This window comes from Barbus barbus, assembly GCF_936440315.1.
Source record: "Barbus barbus genome assembly, chromosome: 20".
NCBI lineage: Eukaryota > Metazoa > Chordata > Actinopteri > Cypriniformes > Cyprinidae > Barbus > Barbus barbus.
The window spans coordinates 19,050,006-19,071,382 of NC_136748.1; the positions used below are offsets into that span (position 1 = coordinate 19,050,006).

General features: G+C 36.1%; 1 protein-coding gene across 2 annotated transcripts in view; it reads left to right on the top strand.

Annotated features, from left to right (window-relative positions):
• Window positions 1-17,277, top strand: part of LOC306886378 (ABC transporter G family member 23-like) — a 22,809-nt gene extending 5,532 nt beyond the window's left edge. For both annotated transcript variants that reach the window (XM_079443428.1, XM_079443429.1), the window contains exons 3-20: window positions 1,020-1,179; window positions 1,302-1,456; window positions 3,397-3,504; window positions 5,407-5,500; window positions 7,261-7,335; window positions 7,433-7,604; window positions 7,809-7,905; window positions 8,159-8,327; window positions 8,607-8,707; window positions 9,610-9,680; window positions 10,002-10,051; window positions 10,129-10,185; window positions 10,397-10,467; window positions 10,650-10,738; window positions 11,177-11,280; window positions 13,436-13,595; window positions 14,155-14,259; window positions 15,501-17,277. In XM_079443428.1, coding sequence (XP_079299554.1) covers window positions 1,020-1,179; window positions 1,302-1,456; window positions 3,397-3,504; window positions 5,407-5,500; window positions 7,261-7,335; window positions 7,433-7,604; window positions 7,809-7,905; window positions 8,159-8,327; window positions 8,607-8,707; window positions 9,610-9,680; window positions 10,002-10,051; window positions 10,129-10,185; window positions 10,397-10,467; window positions 10,650-10,738; window positions 11,177-11,280; window positions 13,436-13,595; window positions 14,155-14,259; window positions 15,501-15,607 — 1,945 coding nt within the window. In that variant the 3' untranslated portion in view covers window positions 15,608-17,277. The remainder of the gene's footprint in view (window positions 1-1,019; window positions 1,180-1,301; window positions 1,457-3,396; window positions 3,505-5,406; window positions 5,501-7,260; window positions 7,336-7,432; window positions 7,605-7,808; window positions 7,906-8,158; window positions 8,328-8,606; window positions 8,708-9,609; window positions 9,681-10,001; window positions 10,052-10,128; window positions 10,186-10,396; window positions 10,468-10,649; window positions 10,739-11,176; window positions 11,281-13,435; window positions 13,596-14,154; window positions 14,260-15,500) is intronic.
• Window positions 17,278-21,377: the final 4,100 nt, after the last annotated feature.

Below are 21,377 nucleotides of genomic sequence, written 5' to 3' on the forward strand. Positions count from 1 at the left end.
TCCAATATATTACTGTCTCTTTTGGGACATGTGATGTGCTGTCTGTATTTTGGCAGTTCACGGGAGAGATTTGCTTTATTAAAGTCTCTGAGAATGATTAAAACAGAGTCACCTGTTTATTATCTGATAAGTCTTATCAGAACGATATTTTAACATATTGTGCAAATGTCTTTGTTTCTTTTTTCTAAAATAACATTTAGTTTCAGTAACATATATTTAGCTGTTTATGTAGAAGTGGATCAGATTATGTTTTCCTGAAAGTCTGTTCAAAGCATTGTGACCAGCTTTTAGAGAATTTTTAATTGCATAACTGCTGTCTTATTTTTATGATGAGTGTATTGAAAAGCATTTAGTAACTCTTTTGCTGTTCTCAGCTTGATTTCTGTGTCTTAGTTAACATTCCTATAACACAGACATCTTCACCCACATGTCATTTGATAATTTTTGTTTTGCCTGAAAATTTTGTCTTGTCATTTAGAACTTTACACGTTAAAAGGCAAGGAGTCTGTAACATGTTTTTGAAAGATGTCCCCTGTGCTTAAAAAGGCTGCATTTATTTAATCAAAAATACAATAAAAACAGTAATACTATAAAATAACCATTTTCTATTTTAATATATTTAAAGTGTAACTTATTTCTGTGATGACAAAGCTGAATCTTCAGTAGTCATTACTCCAGTCTTCCAGTACTCTGGTAATCATTTTAATATGCTGATATGGTGCTCAAGAAATATTTTTATTAATATCAATGAGCTTCTGAAAATGTTTGTGAAAGCTGTAATACTTTTTTCAAGTTTTTTTTTATTTTATTTTTTTTATATAAAGTAAAAATGAACAGCATCTAGTTTGAATATAAATATTTTGTGATTTATAAATGTTTTTACTGTCACTTTTAATTAAATTGAATTTAAATATTAAAATTGAAATTTTGAATTTGAAAAGGATTTGAAGTACTCATTGTACTAGATGGTCTGTGGAGGATTGACTGGATCTTTGATCATGTTTGTTTCCTGTCCTTAGTTATGGGCTGCTGGGGCCAAGTGGCTGTGGGAAGACTACGTTGTTGAAGTGCATTGTGGGAACTCTAAAGATCTCACATGGTCATATCACAGTGCTGGGGAAACCACCTGCTTTCCCAGGACATGAAGTGCCAGGAAGAATGGTGGGATACATGCCACAGGTAAGAGATTATTAGAGACTGGTGTTTACCCGCAAAGCCTAGGGTATAATTAATCCGATAAATGAGTCCTCTTGAGTTTCATATATTTTTCCTCTCTCTTTTTTCATTCTTTCTGCCTTCAGGATATAGCTCTGTACAATGAGTTCACTATCAGTAACACACTATGGTTTTATGGTCGAATTCATGGCCTTTCATCGAAAGAAACAGAAGCCAGAATGAATTTCCTCATTGACTTCCTGAACCTGCCACAGAAAAGCAGCCTTGTGAGAAATCTCAGGTAGAATGACGTTTCATTTCATTAATTTTTATTTATTTATTTATTTATTTTTTGCAACAGTCATTGCAGTGATTTTTTTCAAAGGTATAGTTTACCTAGAAATGAAAATTCTGTCATAATTTGTTCACCCTTACGCCATTCCAAACCATGTGAGTATTTCGGAGTGTTACTATAGCTATTTGTGAGAAACAGAGAGAAACTTAAGTTTTGTGATTCACAGAAGAAAGGAAATCTTATTTTGGAGATTTGGAACGAAAGGTATTGAAACCAAATGAGGCTGAGTAAATGATGACAAAATTCTGAAAGAGACAGAGAGGAGGATAAAACAAAATGAGGCATTATGTGTGACCCAGTTTTCTTTGTTTACTTTTCTGAAAGCAGCATTCTCATCAGAGCTTCCCTAATGACATCATGCATTCAAAACATTTGGGAAAACCTGTGTCCTGTGTTCGTTTATGAAGTGAAGTGACATGACGTGTGGCCAAGTATGGTGACCCGTACTCAAAATTTGTGCTCTGCATTTAACCCATCTAAGTGCGCGCACACAGTAGTGCGCACACACACACCGTGAACACACACCCGGAGCAGTGGGCAGCCATATTGCTGCGGCGCCCGGGGAGCAGTTGGGGGTTCAGTGCCTTGCTCAAGGGTCTCAGGTCCCTGCTGGACCTGAGACTCGAACCCACAACCTTCGGGTTACAAGTCCGACTGTCTATCCTTCAGGCCGTAAATCTGAAAGATCTGGCCGCTCTGCTCTGAAAGTTCTGACGCGTCCTCCATAGGGGCCTTCTATGGGTCAAATGGTCATGTGACTACAGTGGGTTTTATATGGACAGCTGAGTGAATCTAAATGATCTGTTTAATGATTAATTGACAATGATCATTGATATTTGTTTGCTATCTGACATGGAGGTCATATCGGCAGATGAATTGACAGAATCCAAAGAATCCATTATTTTATAATGAAACAAAGTGCCTATCTGTACAGAGGAGATTGTCTTTCACTAAGGCCAAGGAATGTGAAGCATGAGACTTTTATTTTTGTGCAGAAAGGCATCTTGTGTCCTGTCGTCCTCTAGATGTAGTCTGTCTGGTTTTGCTTTTACAGTGATGAGCTGGCTCTAGGCAGGGCTCATCCATCTGAAAAGTAAGACAATGGCCCTGAAGGTCTTAAAAATCATACAAGTTTGTTAAAGTAAATTTCTCTTTGACAGGTTGGTTAGTTTTGTTAGGTTGTTTGATTCATTTAAATAATTAATGTTCTTTCTTTTTTTTGTCTTTTAGTGTAATAGTTGACTGCTCAATTTGTTAGTATTTAGAAGCATTTCCTGTGCCAAATATTGTTTCTAAAAAGTAAATTAAACTGATTTTGCTTTTAGAGTGAACACTATTTGCAGTCCATTGCTCCACACATCAGTATTAGCTAAATAAAATAGAAAACTAGATGACTTTATAACTTAGCATATTTTTTATTGCTTATGTTTTATATTGCAATTTGTTCTTTGCTTGTCTATGCTACTTTTTATATACATTACCATTTTTAATGTATTTTTTGTGTTTTCTTATTTCTTTGAATAATTAAAAAAAAATATTTACTATAAATTGAAGCTAGTAGAAAGATTCAAATTTCATTTCACCAGCAAATACAGGTGTCTATAAATGCCTGATTCCATCACAGATTAAAAAAATCTCACAATTCAGATTTTATATCTCACAATTCTATTATTATAATTATATCTCAAAGAGTTTATCTTGCAATTCTGGACCTTTTTTGTTCAGTGGTGAAAATGGGCTTCCATAGATGTCTGCAATGTTGTTACACATTTGGCAAATAAAACTTTGGATTAATTTATGTATTTTTAAGTTAATTAATTTATTTGATGAAATTTCATAACTGATTATTTACGTCCATTACATCCATTTTTATTCACTTTGTTCAGTGGAGGCCAGCGGCGGCGTGTCTCACTTGGAGCTGCTCTGCTTCAGAACCCACAACTTCTGATCCTGGATGAGCCCACTGTAGGAGTGGACCCTGTTTTGCGGGCCAAGTATGCACAACATACCTCTATGTCCAGTATTTGTCCATCTTTACCTTCCACCACGTCTTCCCGTCACATTTATTAACCTTCCAATGCACTCATACTACTACCAGCACTACCAGTCTGTCTTTTCTGTATATGTGTTTGTGGATGAACCTTGTTCTACATTCTAAAAGCATGAGGTTTTTGCCATGCACCACTCCTTTCGCTTACTCTCTCTCTCTCAATCTCTCTCTATCTCTTTCTCTCAGACATCTCAACTTAACATTTTAGCTTACATTCATAACTGTGCAGTAACTTTCCTCTTAAGTTAAAAGCTTTCCTAGTATCTTGTATTTTCATCACACCTTGAAGTTAATTTCATGAACTTATTCATTTGTTCATGTTAAAGACTATAATTATTCAAGTGGCCTTTTCAAAGATTTGCTTCAGTGAATTGGTAGTATGAAGATCACAAAACAAATCCCAGTGGACTCTTTTGCATGCCTTTGTTTGATCTTTGCATGCGAGTGCTTCCTGAGTATGTGGCTTGCTGAAGATTATCCTGCCTTCTATAGGCTCAAGATTCCAACTCAGTATAACTCATTATAAACTTTTCAAAAAAAGAAGCTTTATGCTGTGAATTCTCAGTGACAATCTTCATTTATTCTTGAGTTTGAGTAATTCATGAACAAAAGGAAGTAAAGAACATGTAGAAGGAGCAGTAGCCATGAACGGAATGAGTCTGTATGGGTAAAAAGAGGGTCACTGTGTCACAGTTTTGCATATGATGCAGCACTTACTAAGCAGAACATAGATCCAGGTATGTGAAAACTAGAAATATATTACTTTTAAACACAGCCCTCTGTTATTGGTGGCTTTATGACTTCAGAATGTTTCATTGTTTATAAAAGCTAATATCCAGAGAAACATGTTTTTTTTATGTTTTCTACTTTTCTGTATTTAGTTTTTTGGTTAAATGAATTCATTTTTCTGCTGAGATCACATAGGTTCCAGTCAGACCCCGTTGAACCCTGCTGAAATCCTCTTACATAACAGACTATGGGCCAAGCCTTTCTAATCCTTGAACCGTTTTGGGGTGCTTTGCTTTGTAAGATACTAAACTATGCATTGTGAGAATGCATAGATGAGAGTGTTAGTTTACCACATACAAGAATGTGTTCATTTACCACATGCACACTACTGGGTCAGTTAGATATGCTCATCTAGGCTACATTTATTAAGCAAAAATAAAGTAAAAACAGAAATAATGTGAAATATTACCATTTGAAATAGCTTGTCTATCTTCAGTGTCACATGACCTTTCAGAAATCATTCTAATATGCTGATTTGGTGCTCAGTAAACATTTCTAATTATAAATGTTGATAAAAAGTTGTGCTGCTTAATATTTTTGTGGAAATATTATATATTTTTTTTCTAAATTCTTTGATTAATTGAAAAATAAAATAATTTGAAATAGAAATCTTTTGTAATATAAATGTCTTTACTGTCACTTTTCATTAATTTAAGCCCTTGCTGAGTAAAAGTGTTTTTTTTTTTTTCTTTTTTTTAAATCTTACTTACCCCAAACATTTCAGTGGTGTTGCAATTTTTATGACATAAAAGTGTTCATGACATATTGTTTTCAAGGAAATTTGAGCTCAATTCTCACCTGATTTTATTTCCTGATCAAGTTTCTCCCCCCTCTGTCCTGACACTTTACACTTTTTAACAGTTTGTGTTATCCCATGCAATTTGTGGATTCATAGGTTTAATTCCCAAGGAATGTTTGTACTAATTATAAGTATATGCACTAAAGGTTGGTTTCTTTAGATAAACGCATCAGCCAAATGCAAACGTGTCAATCTCATAAAGACAAAAGTTCCATTAAAAAACACATCACTCATGCAACAAACTCTCCACTTCTACAGGATATGGCAGCACCTGGTAGACATTGTAAGAGGAGGACAGGTTTCTGTCATTATTACAACGCATTACATTGAGGAAGCCAGACAAGCCAATACGGTAAGATACCTTCCTTTTCTGGCCAAAAATCTGTTCCAGAATCCACTCCTACTCTTAGTTAAAATATAAAGATGCTCAGTTTTTGAAAAGCTATAGAACAGAAGTGCATGATTTAATAGAGTCTTTCTTAGATTTCTGGTGTGGGTGTGTGTTTCTTGAACAGACGAACAATTCTACTCATTACTCATACAGATTTGTTTCTGTAATCCCTTATTATAGTTGTGACTCATTTGCCAAATGTACTTTTGGCCTATTACATAACTTTAAAACTAGCTTTTGGCAAAAAAGTACAGGTGAGCTTTTTATGTTTGAATTAGCAGACATTTTCTTTAAAATAAATGCTGGGGTTTTAGAGTTTTGACTAGACTGTTTCATGGTATTGAGACCACTGTCTAACTTATTTCATGCAATAATTAGGCTATACTACTGTATATTGTGTCAAAAACGGCACTGGTATACATCATACGAGAGATTCCGGCTGTAGAATTGGGAGAGATTTAAGTCAACTGACTCTATTGTTTAATTTTATTTCTCTTCAAAGTGTTATTTTACCAGTTTGTCTTGAGGGCATGACGTCTGTTGTGTTCAAATATGCGCATAATTTTGTCTGACTGTGTAAAGTCAACCACACAGTTGCTACATCCTGTTGATATATTACTCTTGAGTCACATGCACAAACGACACAGAGTGACACCAAAGACACAATCACAACATACTTATTTACAGTACACTCACCAACAACAGTGACGTGAATTTCTAAAAATGAGAAGTATTCGTTAAACAACAATACTACACACTCCTTTCTCTGTCTGCCATAATTCTATACTCGTAGGTAATGAGATATCTGTTGTTTCTCTTAATCTTACTTTTGCTTTTGATTTTTCTCCTGAAAAACAGACCTTGGTAATCTCACATGTCGTCTTTAGAGTTTCAAAAGAGTGTTACAAACTGTGCTCACGTTTGCCAAGTCAAAGATCTCAAAATGTACTCAAATATTTCTCATCAAATTTCTACAAGACCAAATCATGTGAGCCTTGCTGTCCACATTAAATTATAGCTCTGCTCCTGCTTCAAGTCAGCAATTGTTTCATTTGTTTCTATTTTTATTTCCCCTTGAGGAAATTTGTAAGTGAATCATCTTAGACTGATTTATACGTGAATGAATAACTAGTAATAGTTAACCCAAAAATTAAAATTTATAAAAGATAAAAATGAAAAGATATAAATAATTTTTTTCTTCTTCATCAGAACAGATTTGGAGAAATGTAGCATTACATCATTTTCTTACCAGTGGATCTTCTGCAGTGTATGGGTGCCGGTAAATTGACAGTTTATAAAACATCACAATAATCCACAACACGACTCCAGTCCATCATATTTTGGCCAGAAGCGACGGTTTAAAATGAAACCGTCTTACTGATGGATTTGTTTCTTGCAGACACACAGCTTTTTGCAACGTAAATTGATGGACTGGTGGTATGTAGATTATTTGTGGATTATGTTGTTTTTATCAGCTGTTTGGACACTGACGGCACCCATTCACTGTAGTGGATCTATTGGTAAGCAAATTATGTAATGCTATATTTCTCCAAATCAGTTCTAATAAAGAAACAAACTCATCAACATCTTGGATGGCCTGAGAATGAGTACATTTAAATTTTTGGGTGAACTATTCCTTTAAGCCATTATACCATTAGGTCTTCTAAGCTATAAAAGAGCATCATATGAGCAATAAAAACTGTGTTTTTCTGTCTCTTTAGGTGGGTTTGATGAGGAATGGTCGATTGCTAGCTGAAGGTCCCCCAGATGCTGTTATGAAGCAACACAACGCAGCAGTAAGTGTACATAAACACGCACATATCTCATATGCACATACTGTACATGCAAAATAGTTTGGTTAACCTTTCAAATGTATCTGTGTGTGTGCATTAGACATTAGAGAGTGCGTTCTTGCAACTTTGTGAGGACTCTGATCAGATGGGCTCCAACAAGAGTCCTCAGGGCCATCCGCTGGACAGCAGCCCATCTCCAGACAGTTTGAGAGATGAGAGCAGAGAGCCCATACTGAGAAAGAGCACACCAGAGGACATACCCAAATATAAAGGTACAACAAAGAGGGAGAAATTCACTTGCTCTAAAATACTGCATGCAAAAGTTAAACTAAAACAGAAATTCACTTTTATACTGACATTAAATGGCACTGGTTTCATATACAGTATGTTCCTAAAAATATGTATTTAGAATAACAGCTTTTGATCACCGTTGAGATTGTGATGATTGCCGTTGAAAGGTTCTTGTGTCTCTGCAGCTGACTGGAAAGTGCGAGCCAGACACATCATACCAAAATGGCGTAACATTGCAGCGCTGATGATCAAGACGATGGTTCGAATGAGGAGAATGCCAGGGTAATGATGTCTTAAAGTATTTATGGACCCTTTGGACAGACTGTGATTTTTAAGTTTTTCTTTTAAAAAAAAATATTATTTCTTCTTATTAAGCAAACAGAATAAATGGATGACTGCATTAACGTAATAGCCATTTTCTTAAATGTACTTAAATATCTAACTGTTGTCTGTCACTATGTGTGCAGATTTCTGATAATCGAAGCATTTTAACTCAAAACAATGTTTTGTGTATGTTCCTCTGGTTTGTACTCAGGTCCCTTTGTTTCCACTTCCTGTTGCCTGTAATTCAGATCTGTCTGATGTGCTTGTGTGTTGGTGGAGACCCCAAAGGCATTGATGTGGCTGTGGTCAATAATGAAACCAGTCCCAGTGCCTATAGTAGATCACTGCTGTCCTTCCTTGACAACACTAGTGTCTACCAGGTAAACACAAAATTTACAAAATAAAGCTCCTGTGTATATGGTACTAAATTTGTCTTTTGACAATATACATTTTTTATTATTATTCTTTAAACAAAGAATATATAGACTAAAATAGAAATTATAAGACAGTCAGACTCTTATTCTCTTACTTACTCTTTTCTTGATTTCACTTCAACAAACCAGAGGAAAAAAACAACTTTATAAATAGTTAAGAAAAAAATGTACATTTTCTGTGGTCATTTCTAGATGAAAGTACCGTTTCCTGTTTCCTTTCTGCAGGTGAGTTTGTCTCATTCTGAAGCTTTTGCTGGTATCTATAATGGGGAATACTGGGGCGTCATAGAGTTTGGGGAGAATTTCACCAGCTATCTAACCAAAAGGTGAGTTTCATAATCCTGATCTTAAAACTCACCTTGAGAAAGTCACTTATTTGTTCTGTCAAATAAGATGTCATTTGATCATGTATGTTTATAAAAAACCTATTTGGACCATGTGACTTGTTTGGGCAGTTCATTTACAACTTCTGTTTTAACCAGTAAACTCTATTGTTAACCAACACTGCAAGTAGATCTATTTTTGTCTAGTCTCTTTTTTTTGTTCATTAGAGGGCAACTCCAAATGAACTCATGGTGATGTTTCTTTCTGCATCTTCTTAAGGTGTCACAGATGTTCTTAATGCAATTTTAGACCCATCCCTCATATTAAGGGTTCACTTACATAAGCTAATCATGCACGCTCAAATATCATACACATAACACAAACACCTGTCTCATAGTCAGAAACACTCGACTGCGCCACTGCACACACCTACACACACCAGCCCTACACACAAATACAAGTACATACCAATATGATGGGCAAAAAATTACTGCATGTGAACGTTTTCCTATCTGACATTAAACATCGCGCCTGATTACGTCATCAACTACCTTTATGAGGCGTTTTCCCTTCAGCCTAAAAAACGTAAGCATTCGTGTAAACAACATGACATGTCAGGTGACACTGACTGTAGCAGAGCGACTGATGGGGAGAGTGTTGGGAGAGACTGCAGGAGTGAATCAGTGTTTTTAAGGTGGAGAAAAGCAGATCTGTCCTGCCTGTCTGTGTCAATCTGTCCATATGTGTCATGTTTTGTGCATATCTGTCCTGATTGGAGCTTTTTGAATGTCACACATATTTATATTTTTATAATTTGGTTTAAACATGACCCATGTTAGATGTAACAGTTGAGGCAAATTATGTTTAAAAGTATGCTTATTTGTTTGTGGGCTTGTGTGTGCAGGATGCTGCAGCCCAGGGTCTCCAGAGATGTGGTTGAAGGAGGATCAGTACATGTTTGGCTGGATCTGACCAGTGAGTTTTATTCATTTTTAGTCCAATCAATATTACTTAGCTTTTGATTTCACTTGACCTCATATTGCTGCCACAAGAGGGTGCCCTTTAAGTCTTGACGGCCTTTATGGCTGTGGCTGAATTGAATTTCTGAACTGATTTGCAGTTCATTTTGCATGAATCTTTGGAAATTAAGTGGGATTCAAATGTCTGAGACCATTAGTAGCTTTTATTTTACGTTTATAATTAATCAATTTAGATTTTTTTATTACATATATTATGTGGTTAGATAAGCAATTAAACTATATTTCAGTATAACATTCGTACTCATCAACATTTCAGACCGACAAATTGCCCTGATGCTGCAGAAAAAACTCCATGAGGCCTTTGAGGTTAGTTTTAAAGCTTTTTTCCCATCCTTTGAACACAAGAAACTGTTTTTCCTTGTCTTATTCTGATCTTTCAAAAGGCTTTTATCGAGACGAAGCTGGGGAGTTTGTCATACATGGTTGCCTTCCCTGTAAAAGTGAGTACAGAGCACTGATGTTCTTAATCAATGGGGAATTTCAAAGCTCGAATGAGTCATACACCTTTGTTCTCAATATTCTTTGTGTATTTGTCTTTTTCTCTTTTATCCCATTTTTTTCCTCTCAAATGTCTTATTTTTCTTTATATCTTGCTTTATTCTTCCTTTCTTAAAATACCCTCCTTATTTCTTGTTTCATGTGGTTTCATAGTTTGAAGAACCTATATATGGCAATAAGAACACTGATTTCACAACTTTTGTGACACCAGGAGCTGTTTTGAGGTAAACACACATGCAGTACATTCACATGTATGCCATTAATTATAGAAATCGCAACATTAATACACATACACACACACACTTACAGCCATTCAAAAGTATTACTACACTGTCGGATAATGCTACTGCATCATGATGGACCTCTTTCCAATATCATTTATCTCTTCTTTTCATTCTCTTTTCAGCATCACATTTTACCTGGCAGTGGGGTTGACCGCTCTGTCCTTTGTGTTAGAGAGAAAGGAGGGGCTGCTGGACAGGTGCTGGGTGGCAGGTGAGACAGCTCACATCAACCAGATGGCCATCATTTGACTTAGGAATAAATTCACTAAAGAATTGTGGCACTTTTGAATGGAGTATTTCAGCATAAAATCCTGTCTTGTTTCCTTACCACCCACAAACCAGGTGAATGATAGCGGTCTCATTCACAACCCAAAACTTAGAACTGTCCTGCAGTATGAGAAATGATGCCTATTTATACAAATAATGTTTAGCTCTAAACTTTTAGATTAGAATAAGTGGGCACATTTATTGAATTCAACCCTTACTTTTCATCAAGACTTAACGAACAAGCAGTTTTAGAGATTTACCAATAGGGGGAGCTGATCACCCAGCACCTAAAAACATGAGCAGCATACAGTTTTAAGCACACCTGGTAAGCATTTCATAGATGAATGTGAATATATGTTTCTTTGTGTGTGTTCCTCTAAAGGTGTAAGTTCTCTGGAGACCATGCTGGCACACCTCTTCTCACAGCTGTTTGTTATCAGTGTTCAGATCATCCTTCTGCTGATCTTCATCCTGCTGGTCTTCAAAGTGAGTGTGTGTGTGTGTGTGTGTGTGTGTGTGAGAGAGAGAGAGAGATAGAGAGATAGAGATAGATGTGTGTTTGTCAGCTGTGTGTTCATCTCTCAATAATACTTTACATATATGTCTCCATCCACACTAACGTTTTCAAGCGTTTTCCAAAAGTTTCTCATCCACACTGAAACGTCAGAAAACGTTAAATTCGCTTTACATAAGATACATATAGAACAGACATGATACGTTTTCGTGCAGTTCTTCAGACAGGATAATTTCATTTAGGAAAATATCTCACCATTCACTGACGCATCCAGGTTGCACTCACTTACGATTGTATGTCTGATCTAAAGTGCAACTCCCCTCATGTTTTGCTGCAAACAGCGATCGCAAGTAAATTTTCTGTCATTTTTGCAGGACTGTGATGAGTGTACAAAGTAACACATCTGTAGCAATAGTGTGAAAGTGAATTGCACATTACAGGCACAATACTTGTATAAACATAGATATCTATTGGTACAATATGTCACATGACTGAATTTGCATCATCATTTACAATGCAAGTTTTTGAAAGATGTCTCTGAAGGCTGTATTTATTTTATCAACAATACGGGGAAAAAAGTACTATCATGAAGTATTATTACAATTAAAGAACTGAAGAAAGAAATTCATACAGGTTTGGAACAACTTAAAGGTGAGTAAATGATGACAATGTTCGTTTTTGGGTGAACTATCCCGTAAAAGATAGTATTTCATACAAAAATAAAAAATTCTGTGATTAATTACTCACGCTCATGTCGTTCCAAACCTGCAAGACCTTCATTCTTCTTCGAAACACAAATTAAGATATTTTTGATGAAATCCGAGAGCTTTCTGACGCTCCATAGACAGCAACGCAACTGACACATTCAAGGCCCAGAAGCGTAGTAAGGACAATGTAGTAAGTACCATGACAGATGCATGTGATGCTGCAGATGCAGAAGCTGGCCTTGTTTACAAGCGCAGGAATGCACACACATGTGTCGTGGTACTCTCGTGAATAAAGTTGTTATTTTTGTTCTCTTTGCACATGTTCTCTTTACAAATATTCTTGTAGCTTCATAAAATTAAGGTTGAACCACTGATGTCACATGGTCTATTTTAACAGTGTCCTTAGTACCTTTCTGGGCCTTCAATGTGGTAGGTGGGTTGCTGTCTGCAGGGTCAGAAAGCTCTCTGATTTCATCAAAAATATCTTAATTTGTGTTCTGAACATGTCTTACGAAGGTCTTACGTCTCATGGGTCTTAGGGGTTTTGAACAACATGAGGGTGAGTAATTAATCAAATGTTTATTTTTGGGTGAACTATCCCTTTAAGCATGTCAAGACTGAGCAGGGCTGTTGTTGTGAATTTTAGAAACAGCCCTGGGACTGAGCCATGCAAGTTAATTTATTCATAAATAATTCCTTGCTTTGTGTCTAGTGATTTGTGCTTGACCACCGTGGCAACAAAGGGATTGCTTTGGTAACAAACCCTGCTGTATATTAGCGAGTCTATTACTGTTGTGTAACTCTAGCAGTAAAGATGCTGAACTGACTTACATGTTCTGTGTAATCAGCCAATAAGAGCTGTGAGCTTCACACAAAATACTCTTCACACTCGCTTATGATGTCTGTGTCATGCCGGTATGTTCAGACACTATAGGTTTGAATCACTGTTTAAGAACAACCTATTGTTAAATATTACACACATGTATTGTTTTTGCAACATAATGTTAAAATGGTATATTTGACACTTTATATCAGGGGTGCGAATTGAAGAACAGCACAGGGACTAAAATAGCACTTCACAGGAAGTGGAGAGGGAAATTTACCCAGTAGTCATTCTGTACTTCTTGAGTACTTTTTCCTCACGTGTATTTTATTCAGTTTATACAATAGTAAATTAGCTCTACATTTAAGGGTGCGTTTAGAGTATGATGACAAAATATAATAAATTCACGTGTATATCTAATGCACATAAAAACATTAAGCAGGATCACATATATTTTATATTTACATATATTATTTCATATCTGAAAGTGTCCTCATACCCTGTGTGATTCATATGGATGTTGTGAACTGGAATAGCTTCTTTCATAATATTTTTATCATTATCACCATATTTTTCATGTCTCTCTCTCTATTGCAGATTCCTAATGAAGGCTCTCTGGCTTTAGTGATCTCACTGATTGTGCTGCAGGGAGTGACAGGAATCTCCTTTGGACTGGTCATTTCCTCTGCTATCGATGACGAGCAGTCGGCCAATCAGGCGGCTCTTGGAATCTTCTACCCCAACCTCATCATTAGCGGTACACTGTTTGATCTCACAGATGTTAAAATTTTTTTATTAGGATAAGGTTGCACTGTGGCTTATTTTACATGCTATTATTTATATTTAAGTTACCCTTAAACCTCACACTTTTGTATTGATACAGCCCTCTATGTTAAGATTGTCTGTCATTTCTCCCTCCTCCCCAAAATGGTGCAGTCCAGAAAATATAATAAGAGCTATATTAGGGCTATACTATCTGGGTGTGTCCAGTGGATTAATGGATGTGATTCCACAGTGAGTAAAATCGTGGATTGATAGTGGAGTGGAATAAACAGAGTGAATGATGATTGATTGATGAGATAAAAATGGAAAGGAAATATAGATGATTATTGTAAAGAAATGGAAGGAAATTCTCCTTAGTGAGGTCTTGACCCCACCTACCGGTCATAATTCACATTAAAACGCACCTTCTAATTTGTCAATTGTCATTTATGGCCTGCTCAAGCAACATAAACACACTAGTAACTACTAAAAATTATACAAACGTAGATGATGTTACAGTGTAAAGTTTTACATTATGAAATTACCTCCTGTAGGTGTTATCTGGCCGGTTGAGTGTATCCCGTATCCTCTGCGTTATTTGAGTCTAGTCCTGCCCCAGACCTACGCATCTGAAGCCCTGCGCTGCATCATGTACAGAGGTAGAGTATGTGCACTCATGCAAACGCACACATTTAATATAGCACCGGTACCAATAAACTTATTATATAAATATTTTATTTATAGTATATTATAATAATAATAAATATTATACTTTATTAGAAATATAAATATATTTAAGTAAATTAGTATTTTTTTTATTTGATACACACACATCAGATATGTAACATCTCTTGTGTGATGTGTTCAGCCGACACACACAGAACAATTCTCTCTGAAATCCCACTCAACTAACATTTTCCCTCTGATACATATATCTTGAGTTACAGCAGACTTCGTGACACCTGACACTCTTCTCTCTCAATTATTCACGGAGCAGGAGGAGTGTCTGCCTCAATTCCTAAATTAAATACACAGCTTCCCTGTTGTTTACCTGCCAGCGTTGCTCACGAACGGGAACCGGTTAGTTAGACAGAGAGGCTCAGAGTACAACACACAGTCAAAGTTCAATTTCAAACATATTAGAGTTAATTGACTGCTGACACTGTACAGGCTAGATCAGAGCTGAGACTGGTCATGTGACTGGAAACGTACAGACTTTACACAAACCTGGTTTTCCCCTTCAATAATCTACCTGAGCCCTTTGGTTTTTGATCATGACACCACAATGACATCGCTATGGGGCGGCGTTATTGTTAACTAAACCTATTTTAAAAATGTGTTAATTGATATAAAGCTGAAATAAAACATAAATGTTTGATGACTTAAACTGAAAACTTAAACTTACAAAATGTAAATGAAAATTAGAATTGTTGCCTAAGACAACTAAGTAAAATAAAGTAGCCAAAGTTTAAATGCAAGTACAAAAATTGCTAAAATAACCTACAAAATATAAAAATAAAAGCTAATTTAAAACATTAATAAATACTATAATAGTTTATGAATAATATTAAACTAACACTGCTCTGGGAGGAATCTGTACATACTGTTCAGATTAATTATTGTCTTCCTCAATTTATCTTTGACTGTTTAAAAATAGTCTTGTAGAACCAGATTTTTAACTATCCACATAAAGTTAGGTTAACAGCTGTCCTAAATTCTCCCCTCTATCATGTGTATGTAGTGTTGAAAAGTTTGATTCATTCTAGTGAATCGATTCAATCAGATGGTTCATGAGGCTTTCACAAATTTAAGAATTTAACATTGAACAGTTTCCTTAAATATACATTGATCTTCATGTTCTGGTACTGATCCTCTTACGATTCTCTTATTTCACATTCAGGTTGGGGTCTGTCCCATATGATGGTCTGGCGAGGTTTTGCAGTCACTCTGGGCTGGAACACATTCTTCCTTATGCTGGCAACAGTCATTCTCAAGCTGAGAACGTGAGAGGCTCTGCCGAGAAAAGGTGCTTCAGATTGGGTATAGTGGTGACCGGCGAGGCCAAAAGATGACTGACACATGGATTTGCCAATCTGAGCCTCTCTCTCCTTTAACATGCCATTCACCCAAAACTGGCCTCCCAAGGACCATCAGCGTGAAACTCAGGGCATCCCTCAACCAGCTAAGAGATCTATTCAACAAACAGTTTACTGACAATGTGACACATAACACTCATCATGAGTTTCAAATGGGCTTCAATTATTTAAAAAAATCCATCAAAGAAGAAAGCAAGTGTTGAAGCCAACTGTTGGAACTTTCCATACCCTCGTGGTTTATGTAATGCATCCTGAATTCAGATTCACAGACTAGGTTTTTTAGTGCATGTTCCATATGCCTTGTCTGTGCCAGTAAACCTTAGACTGGGTACAACCAGATACCTAATTTGCTTTAGAGAAACCTAATGTTGCCCACCCTTGTACTCCGTCATCCTGAACAGAAAGAGCACTGCTTAGCAAGCATTACTTAACTGGGCACAGTTCACCCTTGCATAGGAGTGTTTTGTTTTCCAAACTGCTGCTTGTTCTTTTTTTTTATGGTAAATGTTTTTAGATGAGCAGTCTGGGTATTAATAATCCTTCAAGTGCCATAAAGAAACTGAAGGAAGAACTGCAATGTTTACATTTGAGCACATAGCAGGCCAAAGTTAAACCTGCAAGTTTAGTCCTGTGTTTTAATATATATTGTATTTGAAAGACAGCAGCACAAACTGCATTACAATGCAAGCCATATGCTGAGTTACTTGGACTAGTGAAAATAGTTTGATGAACATTTTAGCGTGCAATATTTGATGAATGCGTAGAATATTTTAAATAGATCCTAATTGCTTATTGGTTTGGGGTATAAATCTTATGTGTGTTTCACTGTCCTTCTTAAATGTCAGCAAATTTATCATGCTTTCATATTTTCTTCTCCTTGAATCTTGAAGTTCAACATTAGGACACTTGATTTCTACCTTTACCTTCACTGACCAGCTCCAGGTTCTGGTTTGGTTTAAATTCTCTGAAGTCTCTACACCACAGTCAGACTGAATTAATCTAGGCCCTGCTTAACTCAGTCGAAAGACTTTGCATGTTACTAAGCAATTGCTAGTTTGTTTAAAACTACCTTTCAATTTGGTTGACATTATATCCGATATCTGTACTTTGAACAGTTCGAAACGTTCACAAACTGAACGCTAGTTTTTTCATGTAAATGAAAAATTAAACCGGAAAATGCTGCTATTTGAAAGTTCTGCAAATATTTAAGAATTATGAAACAGGCTTTTCATTGTAGTAATAATGACGCCTACACTGGAATTTCATGCTATGTTTTGATAGAACATAGGCTGACAGTTGATTTTAGGACTAGAGCTTTGTTGGTTCTAGATTTTTTTTTGTGTCTGGCTCCGGTTGAGGCTTAGAGACAAATGTTTGGCAAAGGTTTGTAAAGTACTGTGCCATTTTGAAAGGTCATCGTGTCACCTTTATACACACACAAGACCATTATTTGCTACCTCTTGATTGTTGCATATAATAAAGCCCTCATATATATGCACATTGATGTGCTCTTGGTGTAAAATGATCTTAATGGAATTAATGACATCTTTTTCAACAATAAACCTTTTTAATAAGATCTTCATATTTGTATATTGACTGTTTTTGTATTATTCAACAATGTTTATCAAAACCCACCACTTGCTCTTTCAGCTTGTACATTTCTTCACCATCCTCATTCATTACCAGCCCATTATCACATTTCAGTATCTGATTTTCAAATCTCTACTGGCTTCAAAAGCTTCTCAAGATCACTCATAAATTTAAAGGGATAGTTCACCCAAAAATGAAAATTCTGTTTCTGCACACTGTCATTAACTCTCATGTCGTTCCAGACCAGTAAGACCTTCATTCATCTTCACAAATTAAGATATTTTTGATGAAATCCGAGAGCTTTCTGACCCTCCATAGACAGCAAGGGTACTACAATGATCAAGGCACATAATCGCAGTGAGATTCAACTGAGAGACTTCTGTTCTTAATCTCTTAATCTTATCTGATATCTACTGATGTGAATATCGCTGGCTTTGAAAGAAAGGTCAGGCAGTCATACATCACGTCAGTTTACTACCCAGGCTGCTGATGTAATGTTAACGTAGTTGTCTGAAGTGTTGAACATCACACTGTTTGTCAGTGTCAACTTCCATCTCTTATGCAACAGGTTCTGAAGATAGTGTTACCTTGATAACAAATGAGGATTGTTAATTTAATGTAAATTATGCTAAGTAAATTATGTTGTGAAATTGCTCATTTCTACTGAATTGTCTCATTCCACTGTCAGGAACCGAAGACTCTTCTAAGAATAAGCTAAAACTTTACTCTGTATTCTTCAGTTCTAGGAACGACTGGAAAGATGCCCATCCTCCCGTATCAAGCATCACTTATTACAGGAAATCAAACACCACACCCAGGTTATATGATCAGGAATCATAGTTGCTCGAACAATACAGGCAATCCATTACTGGAAGTCAGCTGATAAAAAAAAAAAAGATTATTCTGGATTTTATTTCTAAGAAAAGTGTTCTTGTTTGGCTTTTAAGTTTGAGAAAAGTTCACAAAGCCACAGTAAACATTGGGTTATCCAGTATTCTGGTTTAATAAACATCACTTCCTTCACACCAAAATCATGTTATCATTTTGATGAGAATTGATGCAACTTTTCATTGAAATACAGGAGTGGAGTAGTTATATCAAGAAGAGATACAGTGTCTAAGTGACTAGATGACATCACCAGCAATTCACCCAGTGAAATCAAAGTCTATAAATAGATTTTTTTGCCAGTGTCTCACTGCTGTGTTAGGGCAGGTTTGGATTTAGAGAGAAATTACCTCTGAGAGAGAATTTACTGCAGCTCATCATTATTCTGATAAATATATCTGAGAAAGAGCTAGATATTAATTTGCACTTTATGTTGATTTTAAGTACTTTTATGCTGCCAATTTGAAATACAGCTCAATGCAGGTGATTTTGAAAATTAAAAAATATCTTGACTCCTGTGCACATGATTCTTCAGGTTTGTATCTCCATGTTCTAAACATTCTGCATATGTATTTTCATACATAGTTACAGTCACCATGCCGGGACAACAATATGAACACCAGCCCCCAAACTGGGGGAAGTTGGTAGGCTATATGTAATATTTGGTTGAGCCCCAGTGTTGTGATTTTATCACATGCTGCTGTCAAACTGTCATGTTTCTCCTCAGCTCACTTCACAACACAGCTCTTATGTTTTGAATCTTATCAGGGCAACACTTAAAATGGGCTCTCAAATCACCATTCAGATAAAACAACGGCCTTTGGAGTCATTTAAAATGTGTAGTTATACCATCACGAGGAGGCAGGGACTCAGACAATGAAAAGTCCTGTAAAACAGCTTAAAGCGTAGGCTATGCCATCGAATACATGATTAGTACAGTGCTGTAGACAAAGCTTTTAAAGGGGCCGTTCACATGGAATGCCTTTTGTGTTTAAAATGTAGGGCAGTAGAGTGGAAAACACGAAAGGTGTAGAAATATGGAGCCAGTTGCATAAACTTAGCCTCTATGTTAGACAGTGTATTAACTAGAACCAAAGTCTCTTTATGACAAGTCATGTCACTCGGTGGCCATCTTTGAAACGCCTCTCGGGCATCCAAGTGCAGCTCCTATCTCTTTGAATGGGGAAACATCAAATTCTCCAAAACTGTTCACTAAGCTTACGATTAAATTTCATATTTGAAATCACCAATGAAATCGGACAACAACTGTGTCATAAATGTAGTTTCTTTTGCTCAAATAGCGTTATAAAAAGCGCTGAGCGGCCATATTAAGAGTTGCATTTTTCCCCATTCAAAACAATACGAGTGACATCTCTTGGGTATTCTATAGTCTTTAGAACTAGTCTGACCAGCTACCAGTCAGCTAAGGGGTAATCAGTCTTATTTTCTGGATTCAACTTACTAATCTACATTTTTATGTAACAAATTTAAAAAAAATATGACCAGTCTTAAAGAAAAAACTAGCTGACTAACTTTTAAGACTAGTCTTATGCAACCGGCCCATGATTATAAAAGTTATTTTAACTAGACATTTGCGTTTCAGAATGGGTTTTGCACATTAAAAATACGAGAGACAATGGAGAGGAGAGAACACAGACAAGGAGGTCTTGCACTAAACAGTAAAAAAAACATTTGTGTTAAGTGTGTTTACATTAAAAAATAATTAAAAAGCAGTGCAAAAACAAATTGGTTTCAGCATGAGAGAGAGAGAGAGAGAAAGAGAGGGAGAGAGCGAGAGTGTGTCATATAGGTGTGAACTGTAGAAATATATAGGTGTATATAGCTTTATGTGATATGTGTGCATGCACATGTCTGTGTGTGCTGACTAACCATGCTGATCTCTGATAGTTTCTACAAATGGATATGAAACGTGTGCTCGTTATTTTGTTGAGCCACCTGGCTTACATTGTTTTTGGATCGTGATAAAATGATGTATTTCAACACATGACTACACTGTTTTCACAACATTGCTATGAGCTATGAGCAGGCTTGGGCTGGAGTTGACGGATATTACCAGATCATGCCTGAACAAATCAGCCTTTACTGGGAACCTTTTCCCAAACACTGTGTTGAGTTACATGGCACGGATCATCTCAAATCATCTCTCTACTGAACATATTATCTAGACCAGGACTAGTCATAATGTTTTTTTCTTTTAAGCGCAAGGAAAGTCCCATATCATAAAGGAGTGGGTGAAAGAGAGATGATCTGATTGCTTTTAGGTTTATATAAGCAGGTGATATGACATCTATCTCTTGGAAACATGCTCAAGAACTAAATGTTTTTTGAAAGAGAGAGAACTTTTACTACACTCAGAATAACAAGGAAGAATCTGAGCATCAATTTTTTTCTCAGTGCAATCACATAAGTTGTGGGATTTAATTTATCAGAACTGTCTATAATAAACGTACTGTGGCTGTGTAGCGTCATTGCACTCAAAATAATCAGATCTACTGATGTCTCTGGATACCTCCATCATCTGGGACAGGTTTGTGATGTTATCTTCTATATAATGTTTATTTTGTCTACATGACCTCTTTTCTGTTTTTTACTCTTCCAAAGGCAATAAACTTGACTGGGCCTGACATTAATCTTAATCAGATTCAGGATGGTTAATGATGAGGCATCATCATGCATTCATAACCCCTAAAAGAACAATACCATAACATTCTTCAGTATTACTCATAGAAAATAGACTTGTTCTTGTTACAGTCTTTAATTGCAGAGTCGTGTTTCATTTGGCCTGTTGTGTCAGAAAACAGGACACGAAGAGTGGTATATTTTCAAAGACCTGGGACCCATTCATTGTCTTCTTTTCTGAAAATGCTGGTAGTACTTCTCAAGATAAACGTGCTACGCTGACACAGAGAGACAGAGAGGAGATGAATTGTTGAATAAATGTCATTATTTTTATTTTCTTTGCAAAGTGGCAAAGAATTTGTGTTTTTTTTTCATTTGTGTTTTGAGTTTGTGTTTTGTTTTATGGGTGGGTCAGGAAAAATATTTTTCGCTATTTTCTTGTATTTGTATCCTATTGTTATTGTAAAAGTTTAATAAACAGATTAATCAAAAAACAAAACAAAAAACACGAAAACCACACAAATGCCTTTAATGACAAGTTAATGAAAGGCAAGCAGCTCTCAGTT